This window comes from Cyprinodon tularosa, unplaced genomic scaffold (assembly GCF_016077235.1).
Source record: "Cyprinodon tularosa strain WSP-4 unplaced genomic scaffold, ASM1607723v1 ctg272, whole genome shotgun sequence".
NCBI lineage: Eukaryota > Metazoa > Chordata > Actinopteri > Cyprinodontiformes > Cyprinodontidae > Cyprinodon > Cyprinodon tularosa.
In genome coordinates, this window is record NW_024038977.1 from 2,340,888 (window position 1) to 2,363,233 (window position 22,346).

Genomic DNA, 22,346 nt, shown 5'->3' on the forward strand with positions numbered 1-22,346 from the left:
GCCAGCTCAGCTCTATATTGGAATATTTTCTACTAGGTGCCATGCTGTTTGAATCCTCACCTGTCTTCTATATAACAAAACAAAAAAAATCCACATATACTTAATATTCAAGTCATGTAATGTTTACTTTGAATTTATATTTTTGCTTATTAATTAGATAACCAATTATTATTTTTTAGAGACATTCTTTTGCCCTTACCTTGAGAGTTTTGGGTGCATATATATTTTTTGATCAAGGCATCTGTAGGTTGAGTGTAAAGGCTGAGAGCATATTTGAGGGATTTCATGTCAGGGCTCTTTTCCAGGAAGGTTTTCTTCAGTCCATTCCCACCAGCATGGAAGTATTGCTGCAAGAAAAGAACCCACTTTATTACTTTAAGCTCTTTAAAGACAACATGATTTTGAAGATAAGCTGAAAGATGAAAAATATCTTCAATGTATTTGTAGAATAGTTTTTACATGTGATTCATAATTCAGACAGGATTGGATAACAATTTTTTTTTAACTGCAAGAGTAAAACAAATATACTTTTTCAGTAGTTAATTACTAAGTTTAATTTAAAGCTGGCACCTGGTTGGTTTGGTGGGTTTTTTTGCTGATAGATACAATAACTGAGTATAAACAGAGCTTTTCTTTCCTTAGGGCCCTATCACACCTTGCCGATTTAGACAGCGGATACCCGAAGTCCCATAATCTCCTAAAACACTGGCATATGCTGAACTTTCAATGTATATTTTTCAATTTTGGGCGTACATGTAGCATGTTGAACGACAGCCTAACTTATGCATAACGCACGGCAGAGTAATTATAAGAAAAAAATGACTTATTTACTGTAGATTAACATTTTTTTTTCAGTGCAGTCGAAGCAGATTCAGCATCATGTCTACTAGGAAGTTTATTGGTCGTGGGCGTGAATGCAAGGAGGATCCATCACACTGACCTTCACTCTCACCCTATGATGGGGATGAAGTCTGGAGGAGAAGTTACGCATAGGTTTTTGATAAGCTGGACGGCACGACTTATGAGTTACTTACACTTAACATATGTCAACGGTCAGATAACTTACCTGTAACTTATGCCCCACGTATAAGCATATGCTGGCATACGTCTCAACCCACTCACCACATGTGGATGTGTGCCAGCGTGTTTCAACGTACTTCAGCGTGCTCATAACTTATACAAAACGTACCGATAACTTATCCAACGTGTGCCAGCATTTTTGCCAGATTTTCTGTACGTCAGACATACGCTGGTCTAAATTGGCAAGGTGTGACAGGGCCATTTTAAAAGCTACATGTGAAAAGTAGGTGGACAAATAAAGGAAATTAGGAACCCGTTAGGAAAGATCCATTTCAGTTAAATGGCATATTTTAAAATAAATGTCTTTTAAAGGAGTCATCACCCAGAAATCTGACTTTTTCATGTTAAAACTTGTCTATTTGTGCTAGGAAACAGAAAATCTGGTGCATTAAATTGGCTTGGTTTTTCGTGGGCTCGTTGTTTAAACCAGAAAAGCCCAAAAGGACAGACACTCTAGAAAACATCCTTGAGTCTTGATTTATGTCAATGGTGGAAGGATCCAACCATTAGACTGCCTTGCTGTCACTATTTTTAACTCTATTTCACCAAAAAACGTTATTCTGACAAATAGGGGACTCACTGCAGTGCAATCGGTAAGTGTTGCTGCCTGTGTTACTTTTTAGTTATTGTGTAGGAGACCAGGAAATTATCGTAAATGAACCATGACAAACTGCTAAAGTTGCTAATTCTAGATCCACATGAATGCACACAAACAAGTCAAATTCTCATGCCTACCCTTGGAAAAAAAGGGGTCTTAATGAGCTTTTAACCAAAAAATCATTAAACATTAATAAGAAAACATTGTCAAAATAATTGTGTAAATAAAATACCAGATTAAGAACTCAGTTCAAACAAGTTGAAAATATATACTGCATATAATTTAAAAACAGATACGTTTAAGAGGTTATTTCTATCTGTTTTGATGATTACCTCTTATAGATTATAAACTCACAATTCATGGTCTTTGAAAAAACCCCACATCCAAATATAAGACCAATATTTGTTTTATTTCTGCGGGCTATCCAGGTCACCTAACAGTCACTGACATCCCCGACAAGGACGGTATGCTATAAAAGGTCATTGGGAAATAAGGTATCTGTTCATAGAGTGCTGTGTCCAACCATATTAATGGGAAGATGAGTAAAGGAAGATTGTTCCTGAAAAAGCTGCACAAGGTTACAGCCCAGGTGCATAGGAATAAAGGCCTTTAGAGGATTGGAAAGAAATCTTTGTTGGGGTTTAATGGAGAGTTGCCTGGTTTGGACAGCTGCTAAAATCAATGCTTCTAGAAGCCCTATATACAGACTGATCCAGGCCAAGATGAGCAACTATTTTACACTTTCTTTAAAGTCATTACTGAACCAAACCAACTTCAAATGTTTTTTTTTTTTTTTTTTTTTTTTTACCTGAAATAAAGAGAAAAAAGGGCTGTGTTGTTGCTTAAAGTTCCAAGGTTCTTCTTTCAAATTTAACATTTCTTTGGGAACAAGTTCCCAAAGTCAAGAAGAAAGGTAAGGAAACCAAATTTCTTACAGGTCTAGTGTGAAATGTTACTGGTCAGCGATGATTCACAGAGTCATTTAACCAGTGGGTGTTTGCATCCAAGGTTTTTTACCACCTCAGCAGCGATACAGGCTTGTAGCCTTCCTCCCACGCCTCAGGAACTCAAGCCAAAGGAGTACCAACCCAGTGTTGAGAGCATAGACTATCCAGTGCATTAATAACTTTTCAGAAACACCAAATCTTTGTTTTAAGAATCCCTGTTTACTGTTATTTGATCAAATTTGAGATTTTTTTTTTTTTTTTTTTAAGAAAATAAAATACTTGGAACGTATATTTCTTTAATAGAATCACAAAATGTATATGGGTGTACTTTTAGAGCAAACCTAAAATAAACAAATTTTTTATATTTTCTTTCACTGATATGCATCCATTTCAACAGGCAGAAATGCTACAGATCCGGTCAGCAGGGATGGTAAGCTGCATCTAAGCATCCCGTAGTATTACCAGTCCAGAGGAGTTTTTCTTGGGGACAAAGATGGAGGAAGATAATTAGATCATAACCAAGAGAAAAGTGTGTCAATGTGCTTTATACAATGAGTTATCTGGAGATTCTGTTCAAGACTTGAGTTAGGAACCAGTTCAATGGCGTGTAAATTACCTAATCTTCAATAGGAGATACCCTAATACTGAACATAGTTTCCAATTTTTTACATAATACATTTTGAATAGTCATCCAGATCGCTTTTTTTCAAATTCAACCAACTTCTAAGGAGAACCTCCATCTGGCTGCAAATAAATGTGCCTCATCTTGCAAGTTAACCTGGCAAGATGTTACCCCAATGTAAAGCAGGTAATGTTTATTTATAACAGGGGAAAAATATATTACTTATGAAATTAGTTTAAGGTTTGAATATTGGGGTATAGTACGTTTGATTTTTCCCAGCTGGGAAGTGATTTAGTCCTGGCATCAAAGACAGACAACTAGCAAGCCTGAAATATCAAACTGCCTCTGGCAAAAACACAGACCAAAAACCACATTCCTGTGTTCTTTTCCTTTTACATGATCTATATCATGAACCACTCCCTTTTTATACTAGACGTCTGTTTTTTTAAACCATCCATCCATCCATCCATCCATCCATCCATCCATCCATCCATCCATCCATCCATCCATCCATCCATCCATCCATCCATCCAGCCAGCCAGCCAGCCAGCCAGCTACCCATCCATCCATCCATCCATCCATCCATCCATCCATCCATCCATCCATCCATCCATCCATCCATCCATCCATCCATCCAGCCAGCCAGCCAACCAGCCAGCCAGCCAGCCAGCCAGCCAGCTACCCATCCATCCATCCATCCATCCATCCATCCATCCATCCATCCATCCATCCATCCATCCATCCATCCATCCATCCATCCATCCAGCCAGCCAACCAGCCAGCCAGCCAGCCAGCCAGCCAGCCAGCCAGCTACCCATCCATCCATCCATCCATCCATCCATCCATCCATCCATCCATCCATCCATCCATCCATCCATCCATCCATCCATCCATCCATCCATCCATCCAGCCATCCAGCCAGCCAGCCAGCCAGCCAGCCAGCCAGCTACCCAGCCAGCCAGCCAGCCAAAGTCTTCAGCAGAGAATCTTTGGAGGGACCTGCATTTTGAGGTGAGGTCAAGAAAATGCTATTCGACAATATTAACAGGGGGTCTCATTACAGTTAAGCTGACAAGACTTTTCTCCTGGATTTTATTGAGGCGTTTAAATAATTTGACAATAAAATTTTTATAAAAATGTTTTTTTCAGAATTCATAATCCCTTCACATTATTTTATGATCTGTTCCATTTTCTATTAGTAGTACACTTCTAAGTTCATGAAAATTGATTTTACATCTTTGGCAGAGATATTAATAATTTGGGGCTTAAATGCATCTTGCTATTTTATTGTTTTTCACAGTGTAATAAAAAAAAAGAATAAATTCTGCCACAATGGCATCTTGTCTACATTTTACCCCTCTTTCATCATGTAATAGTTTTAAAGTAACTATTACATGTACAATGTGAAATATAGTATTTGCAAAAAAAATCCTACTACACGATACATTTTTACAGCATGTCTTCAGCTATAGGGCATTGTGTGTCACATTTAGCGGCAAACACTAAATATGTATGTTATAAAATGTTATACTTAATGGCTGCATGGTGGTGCAGTTTGTAGAATTGTTGCCTTGCAGCAAGAAGGTTCTGGGTTATCTGGGTTCTGAAATAAAAGTCTTTGAGTATGAAAGAGAGGAAAAATACTACTATGAGCATCTGCTTACTACCCAGAGTGTGTACCATATTTATTCAAAATGAATTAAATAACTAAATACTGCTATTGATAAACGTTCAATAAATATTCCAATAAATAAATAAATATCACCATGAAATAAAACAAAAATAAATATGTGAAAATATTTTTATCTTATTTATTTAATTATATTTCAAGGTTTTTTATTTATTCAAAGATTAAGTAATTTATTCATATTCTTAATGGAGTATTATTTTGCAATGGATTATCATTTTGTAACGATTAATCAGAAGATTGCTCCCAATCTTCTGATTAGCCTGGTCTTTGTTCAATCTCCCATTTATACACCTCCTATTCAGTCACTGATTGCTGGTTCCTTGTCGTTTCCCTCACGTGTGTTTTCCGTGATGCCTCCTAGAATTAGGTTTTCTGTATTTGTTGTTTTTGCTTTTTTGCCTCAGTTGCCACCAAGATGACACTTCACCTGCAGTCTCTGCATTTGGGTCTTCCAAAGCCTCCACTCAACCTGAAAACTTACATTTTCAATGCGCATTTCAAAGCTGAATAATGACCATGGATGTCCACTGTTTGCAGGAATGTGGTTCAAAGCTGAATTCAGCACAACTTCACAACATATCTTAGTTCACAGTTCAAAGTTCACAGTTCAAAAAGGGGGATAAAGAAAGCTTCATTGCTAAGCTGTTAAATTGACCGTACCAACAATTAACAGGACTTTTATGAGTGCATTCATCTTTTATCCCTCCCACTTCATTTTTTTCACAATTTCAATGGTCTGTCTGGATGAAATATTGTCATTGGTATAGCCACTAAATCATTCATGAAAACATACATAGCGTAAGTGAATAAAAAGGTGATTGAATAATATCCATATTTTCTTGCTTTACAAAATCTGAAGAACTGTGCTGCATATTATATGTTGAGTTGGTCTCCTTATTATGCAATGTGGGTTTACAAAATATGCTGATGATATGCATAAAAAAAAAAATCTTTCTAAATTTACATTGGATACCTTCATATAATGTATTAACCATCCTGAAAAGATTGTATATATGTGATAAGTCCACACATGTTGATTTAGTTGAGTTAAGACACAATTCTCATTTGATGAGAATGAAGCCCACTGACATGACGAGTCTACTTGTAGGTAGTTTCTATGGTGATGGTAAAATCAATTAGTTTTCATGGCATTTTATGATGCAAGACAAATACACCACAGCTTTCTTTTCAGCTCTGTAGAAATGAGGTTCAGCTTTCAATCTGCTTTTTACCCAGGGTTGCAATTGCTTTATTTTTATTATACAGTGGGGAGATCCTTCACTGTGAAGGCTTTTATTGCATTCCTTAGGTGGATGCATTCATACAGGATCCTAGGCTCTGCATAAACATTACCTGCTCATCTGTAATTCTGATTAAATCATTTGCATGCCATTTTTTATCTGCTTTGTTTTTAAAAGGTTAACTTGAGCCTTTCAGTGCAACCTTTGCTGAAATCAGCAGAAAACTTACCTTGATAGTGGGAAGCACAAGGTCCATGGCGGCACACTGGCGAGGCGTCAGACTTCTGGTATCCTCTCGAATGACATGCTCCTGGAGATGCCAGAACGGGTGAATCAAAGCACAAGGATAATATTGCATTCCTTTCTCACACTCTTATTTTCAAAAAGGTTCATACTCTAAATGCAATGACCATAATTCACCCCACTGAGTGATAAACCTTACCTTTTCTGTTTTACATCAGAGTGGTAAAAATCTATTTTAATCATGAAAAATGTTTTTGTCGATTCTAATTGGAGCTTTCCTGACCTTTAAATGGATTGCAGTAAATAAGTTCTGGCACTGCTTTATTTCCCAGGTGTCGGTAAGCCCTACATGGCACAACCAGAATGCGATAAATGTTATAAGAAATGGGAGGAGAGAGAAACTAAAGCACAGATGCAATCATTGCAACTGTATGATACTCGGATACATTTTTGCCATGTCTTAAATTCCTTACAGTTTATAAAATTTCCCTTGGGATAGATTGTAGATGCTAGAGAATTATATCATAGTCACAGCTTTTAAAGATAAAATTTGGGGTATAAATCATGGGTCTCATCTTGCAAAAGATGTTTAACTATGACTATAGAGTAATGCTTGACAAAAATAACATAAAGAAAATGAATATACTACTCCCTTTAACAGATGCTAGAACACAACTTTAGTCTTAACCATTGGCTTCAAGGTGTCAGGACACTTGTATTAAAGCAGGTCACATCCATGAAAATAGACCATTACAAATAGCATTTAGTAGAAGGACCAACAAAAGACTGAAACTATGCATATTTCCCTTAAAATCTCTGACTGGTGATCTGCTGGTCTAATTCAGTTTTTCTCTAATTCACTAAATACATCAAAACTAGGACCACTTAAAATTATATCTGAATGCATTAAATAATGGCATGTGCCTCTTTACAAGTTCAATAAAGATGTAGTAAAGTTTATGGGTCGTTCACAAATATTCAGCATTTTAAAAAGTGAACAAAACAAACTCATTTTGGATGACTCATCCCTTCCTACCAAAAGTTTACAACAAAACAATTATCCACCCCCACCGCCACCCACCCCCATCCCTACTTTGTTAAAGCTTGGACTAACAATCCAGGAACATACGTGGCTATTGTAGGTAAAATATCTTCAAAATAAAAATAAAACAACTGATAAAATGTAAAATTGAATGTGTAAGTGCAGTGAAATGTCCTGTAATGTGAGCTGAGAGGACATTTTTTGAGAAGAGTACACCAGTTTAAAACTCACAGTGAGGCATGAAATCATGATATCTGAAATACAACAAGGCACATAATCCTGCTAGACATGATGGCAGAGTCTTTGTAGAAGCAGTTAAAGTTAGGTCTTGATCAGAGTTCAAACTTGAGCTTTGAATCACAAACTTGGGAGTTTTGAAACAAGGAAACATCTGTTACAGAATCATTAACAGCTCACCTTCAGTTTGGACAGCTGTCCCAAGTCCTTGGCAGCACTAAAGATCATCTGAGCTCCTTGTTGCTGAACATACAAAGGTACTTTTATCAGTACATGAAGGAATAAGCTTATGCTTGATATTGTAACAAACTAAGAAACACAAGACAGGGACACTGAGCATAAATAACTGCGCTAATGTTTCTAACTTATTGTAGTTCAACTCAATGGGCCAATATGGATCAAAGATAAGACAAAGTCATCAAACCATTGCTGGCTGTATCTAGTGCCAGCAGTCAAACAAGAACAAGAACTTAATGTGGAATAAGCTTAAAGTGAGATTATTAGAAATAGAAAAAATCTCTCTATGTGCTTAAAGATTTAGATAACTGATAATGTTAGTATCACTGCAAAAAAAGCAATTTGGGATGATATTGAACATAGCTATTAAATGTTTTTAACATCAATATCAAGCTTTTTATTTGTACATATAATATTGTATCATGGATAAATTTGATCACTGTTGAAATTTTTTGGCAACAAGTCCTAACTGACATCTCCAATATATGAAATAAGCTGTTACTTTCTGCATTGGAAATAAGCAGAATTTGGTTTGGTCATGGTGTATATGTTTTATTTAAAACATACTCTGTTATTAGAAAACTCTGCTATTAAAAAACCATTTACGAGACTTGTCTTTGCCTTTTTTGCAGTTTTAGAGTAAACAGATACCAAAGAGTTTTTCGTTAAATCTTACCTGGTTTAGTTATGGTGCTTGAGGCAAACTCACTAGCAGGAGGAATTTCTTAGACCTACGGTAGTGTTGTTGCTTATGAATGGCTAATCCTAACTTTGGCTCTCCAGGAAATGTTTTAGAAGACACTTTTTTCAAAGAATATAAAAAATACTTTTGTATTTATGTTGCTTTTTAAGCTTGGCACTTCAAAAGTTAAGATTTAAAGTTAATTACTTAAGTGTTAAATAAGAAGTACTGGGTTGAAAACAGTAGAAGAGGATAGGATATTCAGAACCTGACTTATATTTCAGCAGTTAAAACAAAATCTTTAAAAGTAGTTAAATGAATAAATTTTTTTTGAAGTAAGTACAAAAAAATGTATTCTATTATATATGTATCTCTTTTAAAGAATTCTTTGCTCCATTTTCTCTTTCTGTGTACTTCATTATAACCGATGAGGGGTCTTGCTTAAGAGGTTGAGGTATAGGATGATATGAAAATAAGAGTTAAAAATTGATCAACTTACACTCTGGTCGCTCAGAGGAGGCAGAACAATTGTTCTCTCGATGGTGTTCAGAACTATTTTCCAGAGTTCTTTGAGAACTCTCTTTAGCACAGTCTTCTCACAGATCTTGGCGAATAACATCAAACTAGGAGACACCAAAGAGGGATTAGGTTTAACACTTGCAGCCCATGTTTTTAAACAAACCTAACATAGCTGAAGGCATCAAGTTATGATGTCTTTATATAGAATATTCATAAAAATTGAAAAGACCTGTGACTGAGAATAAAAGCAGGGGCTTTGTGCTTTAATCTCGCCCTTTTGTGCAGGCAGGGTCTCTGAATCGGCAGGAAGGATTTTCTATTTCCATATCATTAAGAGGATTTTCTATAATACCACATTGGCCTCTATGTTGCTTTGCCAAATGGAGGAGAACCATTCTTCAGGCTCAGCTGGGGCCTCTCACCTCTTTCTACACTACTGAATATAATAAAAACCACTAAAGTAGATGCAACCTTAAAGTGGAAGACTTTCATAAAATCAAGGCTCAATTTCTTTAGAATCTGGGAACTGCCAAAAAAGTAATGAAAGCAATCAAACATAATTGTATGACAAATAAAATGGTAAAGTAATATATTACTTCAGCTTTAAAGTAACAAATATGTTGATTGTTAAAAGCAGAAAGAGAAGGTATTCCATCAGAAGCTTTATAATGCTTTGGGCAACTTTAAGTCTGCCATCAGTGATGTTGCAGACAATGTCACTGGGGACTCTTAAACTACAGCAATCGACCCATAGAGGAATGGTAGTACCAAGACAATAAATTTGAGGTACTAATTTTGCTCCCAGGATCTCCAGATCTCAATTAAATTGAGCATTTGAGGGATATCCTGGGCTAAAAGTCTGATCCATAGTGTCTCGTGCCAGATACCACAACACCAGTTTGTGGGATTAATCAAGTCCATATTGCATTTCAGGGCTATTTCAACGTACTATTTGGTAGTCATAATAGTAAACGTGACAGGTTTGTATTTTCAAGGTAATAATAGCCCAACCTGTATTGTTTCCTACTAAACTGTAAACAACCAAATAATTCTTTGCGTACACTAAAGTGAATTATCTCCCACTATTGTCTCACTACTTTTGCAGTGTAAACATATTTTTAACTGTGAAACATATCACAATTTTGTAATGTCAATAAGTCCTTAAATCATCTTCAATTAATTTGCCAGAGAGGGTTTAATGGGATAAAACAACAGTTGTTTTTATTATCCTGACCCTAATCAGGTACTCACTTCTTATCCAGAAGATCCATAAGGGGCCGTAAAACAGTTTCTGCATCAATGGCAGGATTGCTCCCTTTGACTGGCCCTTTCATCTGGACCAGCACCTGGTTCATCTGCTTCACACAGTCCTCGATTACAGGTTTAAAACTGTGAACACAAGAGTTTATAAGGCCTTTTTGGACGTGCAAAACTATTAAAACAGTCAATGTAAACCATCTTTTATTGGTGCTTTCTGAATCCCACAGTCCCCATTAGCTCAATGGAAGGGCTTTTCAGAAAAAAAGTGTCATTTCTTCAAGCTGAAATGTTATGTGACTTGCTGTGTTCACAAAGCATGAACTAGAGCCAATTAAATTTTTAAACTAACAATGACTAAGCATCCTTATGGCATATTTTCACTTCAACGGACATTATGGACACACCAATCAACCATAAAGATTTGTTTCAGACTGACATACTGCACATGAGTTCAAGTTACACCGATACCCACCTGGAGCCAAACACCCCACTGAGCTCATCCAGCACTGCGTTGAGTTTATTTTGCAGCTCTTTCAGCAGATCACTGGCCTCTGCATCCAGCTGTCAGTGAAGAGAGAGACAGACTGTCATCACATCTATCCACTCCATATAGTAACCCACACTTTCTAGACCACCGTGTCTCTAGAGAATGTCACTATTCTGGTGAGGCTTGAGGGAAAGGGAACGAAGGGAGCCTTGCTGCTGACTTCTTACTCTTTCTGCCTTTCATCTGTACCATGAATACCAATGGGGAGCTCAGCTAAGAGCAATTATGACCGCTTGCCAAGTCATAAAACATGGTGTCAGCAATGAGGCATCTAGCCACAGGGACATTCCAGTAGACTACAACATAAGTTACAACTACCTATACAAAAGAAATACAGAGAAAACAAAAAAATATTTTTATTAAGGTGTGAATGTATTGCAACATGCGGTAATGAAAATTTATTTTCTTTCTTAGACTAGATCAAAACTTGACTTCCAGTATTCTTTAAAAGATAAGTTCTTAGTAAACAGTAACCAAAACTGACAAATTATTAGCATGCCCATGCATTGACATGTCCAATTCATTAGGGAAATCAGGTGGGTTACTTGCATGTAAAGCAATTTTGTCAATCAAGTCAGCGACTAAAAGCATTGAGACTTTTGGAAATGTCAAAGATGAAATTCAAAGCAAGCATCAGAATGGGGAAAAATGAAAATATGAGTGAATTTGACTGTCGTGTGGTTTTGGTGCCACATCAGTTAGTCCGATTAACTTAGACATTGTTCACACATAGATGGTATCAGCCCTGAAAAGTTTGACCCTAAAGATGAAATCACATGGAACCACAAGGGGTGTAATAGGTGAAATACTTATGATACACCTGTGAGTGATATGGTAATAATGATTAGAGATCAATAATTTCACATTCAGTATGTCCTTGAAAGTGTAAGAACAGGAAGATTGTGACAACAGTGACCGCGGAGTAAGAAACACTGCGTTTGTGTGTACTAACAGCAAGGTACGCCACTCAAAAACTGCAAATTGGCAAAACATGTTAGTGTAAAATCCACAGTCACAACACTAAAGTCAGCCATCAGCAATGCTGGTGGGTTGGCACAAGCGTGTAAAGGGACAGAGGAGGCAAATGCACAAACCTGCCAGTTTGTGGTTGTTTTAGTGGTCATGGCTTCAATTTCTCCCTATCTGGTAGCCAGGTTCAACTTTAGTCTCTTTTACTACCACTTTGTGTCAACCCATCACACTAAAAGGGATACTCCCAAACCCAGGTTTGTGTGGATAGGGCCAATGCTGATGTACTACAATTTCATGCAAAGCTATTTCTTGTTGATAATAGAGTAGCTTTGGTAGTCTGGTTTGAGATAACAGAAAACTACTAAGGTGAGCAGAGTGCTATCTCTAAATACTCAACACTGTAAACATAGAAGTAGGAGTGCAGTGCAGGTCCAATGATTTAAGACTTCAGCTGCAACATCCAGATAACAAAGTCATTCCTCAGTAATATCCAAGAACACTACATCTCAACCTAGGGACAGGTAAATGTGTTATTATTAATATTATGTGTTATTATTGTAATAAAGCATTTGCTTAGCCATTGTTTTATTAATGCTTTAGTGCTTCTTAATTAGACACAGACACGCTACCAAACGACTGTGCCACAGGTAGTCAAGCTTTGGCTTTGGATAGGCATAATTTTTTCATCTCAACCAATGACAGCTTTTGTGCCTAACTCCATCATAAAGCCAAGACAAAAAAATTGAGAAAACTACTGAACTTTTACATGCACATTTGGATTTTAAAAATCTTTGTGACAATGGCTTTGGCAAACAAAGTTATTGGTAGCCATGTCAATGCTAAATTGTCTTGTCATCAAAATTGTTTGAGTAAAAGCATCAATTTTATCACCTACTAAAACAGAGCTTTTTTGGTGATAAGGAGCGCTGATAGCAGCCCTGAGCTCTCCTCTCCTCTCCTCTGACAGAAGGCAGTAGGCAGGTTAGCAGAGAGACGTGAGCTACACATACTAATCCCTCATTCATGCGGACTCTGTTATCAGCGTGTTTAGCTCTGCCTCAAATCAAAGCAATTCTAGATCATGCAGTGATTGACCGATTGACTTCATGGCGCTCCCGAGATTCCAAGCCTGTTTTTAATGGATAGCAGAGCAAACACAGAGCGTAGTCAGTCTTACATACGGACTATGCTCTCATTATATGAAAAACTGAATACGGTGAGCTTTCTTCTGTCAGCAAAGTCTTCTCATACAATAAGGAAAACCATTTAATAAATGTTAAGTCAAGTAGCACCTTTGTGCACATCAAAAAACTGTCACCTTAAGACAAACATAGACTAGGAAAAAATAACATAATAAAGATGACTTTTTTCTTTTTCTTAAAAAGAAAAATGCCAATGGCAGATATCTAGGGATACATATATATTTGATGTTAATATCTTCATGTATTTTTCAAATCTGATAAGAAAAAACACTTGGGGAATAGTAATAGTACTTTATTTCATGTTTTATTGGACTTTTATTCATAAAAAGTACCTTAAAAAGGGATATAATCAATTACTGAATAATGTTTAAAGCAGTGGAGTTAATCCCAAACATTTCCTGTGATTAACCACTATTCAGTCATTGACAGCGCTAGATCTGGTGGTATAGTAAATAGAATCTTTAGTGTTAAACATCAAATCTACAGCCCATGCAGGGATTCTATTATTTCAATGCTGACTAACATTTATGAAGAACATGACTTACTTATTCTAAATGTACTGCATAAAGAATTAAGGCAGTACCAACACAACCAAGATACCAATACAGAACTAGCAAGATGTACTCATAAAGTGGCTGATGAACATTTGAGCATATGCATGTGATGATGCCTCACAAGCGTTCATGTTTGCATTAATTTGGCAATGCCAAAACATTGTATTGAATAACTGAAAAGACTGTATTCAGTAAGACATGGCCCCACATGTATGAAAGAGCAACACATTGGACCCAATAAACTCTGCCATGAAGTCCTGTCAGAGATCTCACACACTAATTGCAGACGGCTCAGCTGGATAACAGACATGGTAGATGTAAGTTTTCCTCTACATAGCTTTTCTCAGTGATGGGCAGTAGCGCCGCTACATGTAGCGAAGCTATTAGTTTAACTACATTTTCCAGTAGCTTGACCGTAGCGTCGCTGCTTTATTTATCAAGTAACTTTCCTGTAGCGACGTTATTGTTTTGATCAAGTAGCGACGTAGCGTCCACAAACGCTACAAAATCCAGGGCAAAACTAAGAAATGAAACCAGGTTTTCTATTTCTAAACAACAATCAGCCACAAAACTACTGTAAATAGCAGTTTCAGCTGACGCTCTTATAAGTGGCGTAGTAGCACAGGCACACTCAGTAGGGTTAAACAAGCGCACCCTTTCCGAGGCTGTTGTTCTATTGGCTGGAAAGGTTGCTAGGCAACGATCCAACTGCAGTCTTAGAGAGCAAAACAAATCCGCAAGCAGAGCCTACGGGTTTGCGAACGTAACAGAGCGCGGTTTGTGCGCGAAGAGAAGGAGGCAAGCGAGAGGAGAAAATATCTGTGCAAGAAGCATTAAATCTGAGATAAGAAACAAAGATTTGAGAGAGAAGAGAAAATATTTGAGAGAGAGCGCATGTTTTCAGTGTGAGCATTATAAGTTTTGAGAGCAAGAAGATGAAATTCTTTTCTCTAATTAAAGTTATGTGCTCTTGCATTATGGTAGGATAATTCTCCCATATCTATGTGCCACTATACTCTAATTAGAGAGCAGTAGTCAAACTTAGATATTGTATTTTCATGGCCTAGTTTACCTGACAGGATGTTTACATAAATCTGTTTTTAGGCTGTGCACAGATACGATTTTTTATGGAGGAACAACTCTACCGTATATAAAATAAATACATAAATAAATAAATGCTCAATAAATAAATAAATAAGCATTCAATTAATTGCCTCCAAAAATACAATGAATAAATATGTAGGTAGAAATTAAATTATATGGTGAGTCATATATATATGTATCTCTTAATTAGCTTCTTTATTTTTTCACCTTCTTTTGTAAACAGTTTTGTTTGTTACTTGAATCGACTGTTTAATTGAGGTCTTTTGTAGGGTTTCGTTTTCCCTAGAGATGTCCATTGAATGCAAACTCATAGCCATGTCTCGGTGTGTAGAACACTACACAGTACCTTTAATTTGGTTCTAATAACAGCAGATTGTTTACTAGTTTGTCTACTAGCAATTACTTTAGTTTTTATTTTAATATGCTGATCATAAAGCAATGTTTACACTGTGTTATGTCATTGGCTGATCTTTAATAAATATTTTAACCAGTGCATCAGACTCATTTTGAATTGACATTAGGTTGGTACAACGTTAAGTAGCTTCTGATGTAGTTAAGCTACTTTTAACACATTAGTGTAACTTAGCTTGCTATAATTCTTAAGGTGGTAGCTTTGGTGTAGTGAAGCTTAATTTATTGTTGAGTAACTGATAGCTTAGCTCACTACACTGGACAAGTAGCTTGCCCAACACTGGCTTTTCTGTTGGCATGCTTTTATCTGCACAGGGAATAAGACATATCAGTCAAAGAACTTTGCCCATTATGATTCGGCTGACATTTCACTAGCTGTGTAAGGGATAACATCTTTTCAACTCATAGTGAAAATAATAAAAAAAAAACATTAAGGGTCTAGTCTATCATGATATAATATGATTCTGGATTTCTATCTCATCAGAGAGCAATCTATTAAAGAATGGCTGGGGAGAACTAGCACTGCAATCCTAAAGTCCACATAGCCAGAAAAAAAAATCACAGAATTGTCTTTGGCCTTTCAATAAATTGGCGTAAAAATTGGAAAAAAAAGGTAAATAGAAAATAACAACATTTAAATCTTAACTTTTTAAAATGTTGATATACCTCTCTGGTGGTAACCAACCTATACCAACATAGCTCTATCAATGCTGGAACCTTTACGGAGGAAAATTAATGACAGAAAAGAAACCTTACTGACTCTCAAATTGAAAGATATGAGTTCATATTGAGTAACTTCTTCAAATATTAGATAACATATTTAAAAATGTACATCCTGATCCATAATAGCTAGTGGAAACACTTTAGTTAAAACAGTTTCAGTGAGATACTTCTTAAGGTCCACTACACAACTCACATCAGTTTAGTGAAAGTTTGTTCCTCTCGTCACTTTCAATTGTCAGACTTCTTAGGGAAGTCTTTCAAGTACAGCATGGTGGACTGGTGGTAATAGCAGAGTGCTTGAATTCTGAGAAGGGTGTGAGTACACTGTTTAAACTTCACAGCCTGCGACTCTGAGTCCCTGAGTAAGACACTCCCAGAATGCTGCCTCTTGGGCTCTAAGGTCAATGTCCAATGTCATTATAATTTATATTTGCAGTGACTAATAAGGTTTTTTTACCTTTATCCTTCCACAGACCTCAACAACGTCACAAAATGATTATCCAAGAACTTTCTCAACTATTAACTGTGAGTCAGCCCTTGGTGGATTTACATATATCTTCCTAAAGCTTTGGCTGATGCACAAGTGTATTCCGGGTAGATTATTCACACCGAAAACGTTTTTTTTTTTTCCCTAATTACAGACATGTCTCCAGCATTGTTAAATACCATTAGCAAATATATAAGAAAAGAACACAACCGGTTGTCCTTCAGCATATCATTTTTTTTTCCATGACTGTGTAACAGACCAGCCAGTTTTTAAAGAATTGTGTTGACTAACATTACTTTAAAATGAATCTAATCCAATAAGATTCTATTTTTGCCTTTCAAATTAAAATCAAACAGTTCTTTAAAGTTTTATTACCAAAAGTTTTTTTTTCCCACCTTTCTTAGTCCAATATCTGTTTATGCAGCAATGAAAACGCATGTATAGGTATATTTTAATGTTAGAGCCACGTCCAGAAACTGGAAATTTAATACATCAAATATTGAATTGCCTAAACATGACCTCTTCTGTCAAGTTACATAAATACTAACCGTGCTTAATGAATTAAAGAACGACTCATTATAAATTATACAAGGGAAACATCAGGCTTGGAATGCATAGAACACCTGGATTCTCCATGGTGGCTGGTTTCAATCGACACTGACTGGCATGAAGGGTTCTCTGGAGTATATAAATACTTCCCTGGCTGTCAGCCTATCAGCTGCAGCCCCAGCTTCCCTTCACTTTGCCTCTTTCAACAGTACAATATCTACACACTGGCAGGTTGTTATTCTGCTGCACAGATGACTCAAAGCGACTGTGAGAGCCGAATAAAGAAAGGTTTTACAAAAAGTCAATTTCAACGAGCACAAGCACCTTTGCAAACAGTGCAACACCCAAAATACAGTCTGGTCCTAATCTAGAGAGATCAGTTGCTGATGAATCCATTGTATGAAATTATTGTAAATCTCTGTTATTTGCAGCATTTTGATAACAGCTCTTGGTAATTACACTGCCCCTCTTACATTCGCAAGTTGATTAGTGATAGAAAGCTATTCTGTGATGAAAGCTAAGATGAGAAACTTGCATCGGAAAAGAAAAACATTCCAAGCAGTGTTACAAGAGTTAAATATGTGGTCTAAATAAAAATGTAAGTTGAAAATGTTACTTTCAGAAAGGGAAATTAATATTTATAATTTATAAAATGATGTCTTATCATTGACCTGGGGTGAGACCTGAAAACATTTTAAGCCAGACTAAATAAGCGGTGTCCTTACTTATTGAGAAATTGAAGTTCTTTAAAAGATTTTGAGAAATTTTTTTATTTCAAAAAGTATTAATCTATTAAAAGCCCATTGTCAATATGTTTTCGAATGTAATTTAATAAGAACCCTCAAGGGTTAAATCTAGATACTACGAGATAGATACAGATACAAAGGGCACAGCTAGAGAAGTGTGCATGTGTTTTAGGAGCTCATTAATAAAAGAACTCCTAAAACCCTGTCTAAAAAATATGCGCCTGGAAAATGAAAGGAAAGGACAAAAACCACAGCCATCGACTTGGTCAGCCTACTACCTTCCTGTTTATGTAGAGCGGGAAAAAACATCCAAAAATAAACACAATTGCACAGCGTCACATGGGGAAAAACTTAAAGCCTAAAATAATGATCCAATGATTTGAGCTGGTATCTCCAGAGAGCAGGGGATGGAGCGCTTAAGCAGCCTGTCCAAAGGGTGATGGGTAATTCAAGTCCATATGCTCTGCGGCACATGCTTACTAGTGGGGTATGACAGGGATAGGAGTGTGAGGGGTGGCGATTGTGGGGTGGAGTGCTGAGTTGTAATAATTGGTAAATGGAAATAAGGGTTGTTGATGAGCCCTATTGCACACACCTTACAGAAGGAGACAACCCCCTCCTCCTGGAGACAGAGAGAGAGCACAGAAAGGAAACAAAAGGAAACAGAGGACACAACGACAGGAGACAAAATGCAAGGCAAGACAGGTGTTAGAAACTACTGAGACACATGCACTGAAGTTGTAAGAGATTGTGGGGTTGCTTCTTAGGTAAGACTGAAACACTCAACAGTTATTAGGGAGGGCAAAAACAGTCACCCGGATTCGACACAGAATTGAAGATTTAGCATGACACTTATTAAGAGGGTAGGTGGGTTTACGATTCAAACAGGGGGTTAGTAGTGGGAAAGTAGTTGTTATGGTGATCCTCAGACCTGGTCTACACTAACATGGATATTTTACAAAGTGGAGCTCTTCTCATACATTTATCTATTTTTGCTTAGAAAAGAACAAACATACAAAGATTTAAAATATTTTTTTAGATTTCCCAAAGTATATTTTTTTCTAACTCTGCTTAAAACTTAACTTTAAGCTCACCATAACCACAACACACAGTAGTATTGGTCAATTCATGTCATAAATTCTTAATTATTGCAAAGAGGATTAAGGTTTGTAGTAAAACCAAATCAAAGTTTTAACCATTATGTATGGTGACTGCGGTGGGTAGGGAGAAACTTCTCTTTTGCCTCTGGTCCTGCAGATCTGAGGAAGGCTCTGAATGGAGTAATCATTGTTTAATTACAGTTTGCTAAAGAATAGGTTCCAGTTTGTTCATTACGTTCTCTATTTATTACACATGCAATATTATATAGAAGCTATGAAAGATCCCCAAACTTTGTCAACCTTTTTAATTCACTTTTTGGGCTCTACTATATCAACAGCACGGATTTTTTTGTCCATATCCTACATAATTCCACCTCCTGAAGAAAAAAAAAAAAAAAACGGTTCTGTTTCTTTTTGTAGAAGGTTGCATGTACAGTTTAGTATTTTGCCCAGGTGAAAACCAACATATATCCATCCACCACCTCTGCTTCCTCTTACATACTGGTAACAAAGTTTGATGATATCTTGCCTCTTCCTTAAACCAACTATCAGCCATAAATTTCAGGATATAATTTCGGGATACAATTATTGTTCTCACTCTGTGTGGGAGTTGTCTGCCTGTTCCTTATAGCCAGTCTACTCTCCATTTACCATACATTCAGTGTAATACATATGTCTTTAGATAAGGGCTAAAATACTACAGTCCTGGGGATGAAAAGGAATGATTAGCATAAAGTACCATGTGTTGTGCTGTGTAAAGGAGGAGTCACAAGGAAATCTGACTTTTACACGTTAACGAAAAGTCAGATGTCAAAAAGTTGTGCTACCTGTGTGTTGGTATTCGGCTTCAGTTAAATCTACTAGATAATTAGTGTCAAAGTGAGTTGTTTTTTTTATGTGGCCTCATTTTCCAAACCAGAAAATCTTGGTTTCCTTCTTGCGCTAACATTTATGCACTTTGCTTTTATCATGCCTTTCTCTGTTCCACTGAAAGAGACTATTCCAACATTCAGGGACTCATCTACAGGCTGTTTGTAAGTGTTTCTGCTTGTGTAACTTTTTACACATTGTTTAAGAGACCAGGAACCGATGGTAAACAAACCATGGCTAACTGATAATGATGCGAACGCCACATCCTCATAGATGCATCCACACATATTTAAATTCTTATGTCAACCTTTGTGAAAAAAGTATAAAATGGTGGCTAAACAAGCTATACTTCCATGTTTTCTCCCCAAAAAAACATGAATTTTAATAAAATTTCAAAATAATTTTGAATGTAACATTCTAGATTATGAGTCCTTTACCTAAGTACATTATGTAAGTCTTTGTTCACTAACAAAACAGAATATTAACTTTTTATTAAAAAGAAAAAATAAGTGGGGACAGAGCTGCATTTACTTGTAACATTTTTTTTTATAAAAATCGTGTTTTAATTTGTCTGTTTTATGCCAATTCAACTCATCTCCAGTACTATGACCAAACACATACTACTTAGAGCATAGGCTTAAATGACTATATAGTCATTGCTAAAAAGTTAAATGTGCATACTTTTTGCCATTATTTACTGTAGCTGCAAAGACTTGTGTTTTTACAATTTTATCCAAATCAGTTTTTTTTTTTTACATGACTTCACAATAAATTGCAAGTTTAATGGCAAGACTTGTGTACTGTACAGGAAACAGAGGTTTTATATATTTGCTGCCAAATCCGATCTGGAATCTGTTAAAGTGCTACCTGGGGTCAAAAATAGCATTGCTAGTAGCAATCAATATGGAGAATAAATATGGGGTAAAGTAAGTTTGCTCATCATTTAGGTTGTCTACTGTAAAACAATGGATGTGCATGTATGTAAAAAAAGTGGATGTCCAGGAATTATGTCAAAAATAGGGAAATCTGGTCTTGTAACACTCAACAGTTGTTAGGGAGGGCAAAAACAGTAACCTGAATTCAACACAGAATTTAAGATTTAGCACAACACTTATTAAGAGGGTAGGTGGGTATACGATTCAAACAGGGGGCTAGTAGTGGGGGAAGTCAGCCTTTTTGGCATGTGGTGGTGAGGAATATATACACCTTTTTTATTGGAAAATATTGCTTCAAAACTGTTTGTTTGTAAAATATCCAAGGTAGTGTAGTTGGGACATTTCTGAAATTAAGAGATAGATGAAAACTGGCTAAAAGGTATATCTGAGCGTAAAACTGGCAGATCAACATCAGGACATCAAGGATGGCCTAAATCAATTTTAAAGACAGATGAGAATCAAAAAGGAACTTATCACATAATTATGTTCTTGGTTGTTTCATTTTTTTTCACAATGTTTACATTTGATCAGTACTGCATTTGAAGAAATGGACATGTCATAAAAGCTGTACAAAACAAAATGTATTTTTGTATACACTCTGTGTGTACGAAATCACAATAAAGTTTGTCTAAGTCTAAGTAAAATGCTTCCTCTTCTCAAGACATCCCATCAACCCTGAACATCTACACTGGAGCTAATGATATGGTCTAACATGGCATAGTTTTAAAATAAGAATCAGAAAACATTCACAAACTCAACAAATATATGCACAGACCTGTTTTCCACCCATGGACTCGAACATTTTCTCTAGCTGGACTCGAAGTTGCTGGATGTTGTTGAGGATAATGCAGGGCTGCAAAAGAGCAAAAGAGCTGCTGTTGGAACTGCATTGTTATATCTTAAGGGAGCCATGATTGGCCCATATAAATGGAAACACAGTGAAAAAAAGCATCAAAAGAAAAATTACAATAGTAACAACTGTTCAATCCATCAGCTTTCATAACGTAACATATCATCTACACAATGAAGCAAGGTCTGCACTCAAAAAGTTAGCAGGGAAATGCAATACATAACACAACAAGGAGAGAAATGTCTGCACTGAATGTGTCAGATGTTATCGATTCTCTGTTCCACAACACGTTTAAAAGGTGACAGGCATTAATCACATCTCTTTCCACCGACACCCAGAATAAATCCAGAGACTCTAAAGAACTCATATATTTTGTTCTGTCTGCTAAAAAAATGAAACTAAATAAATAAATAAAACATTAGAAGGAAATACAACTTGCCTTAATTAACACTTAAGTGATGGATTCAAAAAATACTATAATTCTTGGCCCAAGAGGTAATGGATCATTGGTATATTTCAAATCCCAAAACAACCAACAGGGTGTCGACCTGCAATTCAGAATGGATTGCTTTCTATTAGATCTATGTGTTTATAAGTGTGACCCATCATATATCTGTGAGACACTTTGAACAAGATTTGGCAAATTTTTAATGATCTAAAACTGAACAACTCCCCAGGCGCCGTACAATGGCAGCCCGCTGCTCCCAAAGGAGATGGGTGAAATTAGTTAATTTCGTTGCTCTGTAATTGTGACAGTGTAATGACAACAAAAGGCTAGAAAAAAAAACGTATATTTCTATATTTGCTTTTTTTTAGTTGTTGACAAAGATACACTTTTAGGCCTTTTATTTTTAGTTAACTGAATAAGTGAATAGGGGGAAGTAATTTTAGGGAGCTG

The 22,346-nt window shown here is 36.4% G+C and overlaps 1 protein-coding gene across 3 annotated transcripts in view; it reads right to left on the bottom strand.

Moving 5' to 3' along the window:
- Nucleotides 1-22,346, bottom strand: part of LOC119786455 (protein unc-13 homolog C) — a 181,604-nt gene that overhangs the window by 15,857 nt on the left and 143,401 nt on the right. For 2 of the 3 annotated variants that reach the window (XM_038289813.1, XM_038289811.1), the window contains 8 exons: nt 21,374-21,451; nt 18,289-18,315; nt 10,871-10,959; nt 10,390-10,527; nt 9,119-9,242; nt 7,881-7,943; nt 6,408-6,488; nt 200-347 (listed from right to left, as the gene is read on the bottom strand). In XM_038289813.1, the coding sequence (XP_038145741.1) occupies nt 200-347; nt 6,408-6,488; nt 7,881-7,943; nt 9,119-9,242; nt 10,390-10,527; nt 10,871-10,959; nt 18,289-18,315; nt 21,374-21,451 (748 nt within the window). The remainder of the gene's footprint in view (nt 1-199; nt 348-6,407; nt 6,489-7,880; nt 7,944-9,118; nt 9,243-10,389; nt 10,528-10,870; nt 10,960-18,288; nt 18,316-21,373; nt 21,452-22,346) is intronic. The other variant, XM_038289814.1, reaches the window with a different exon arrangement.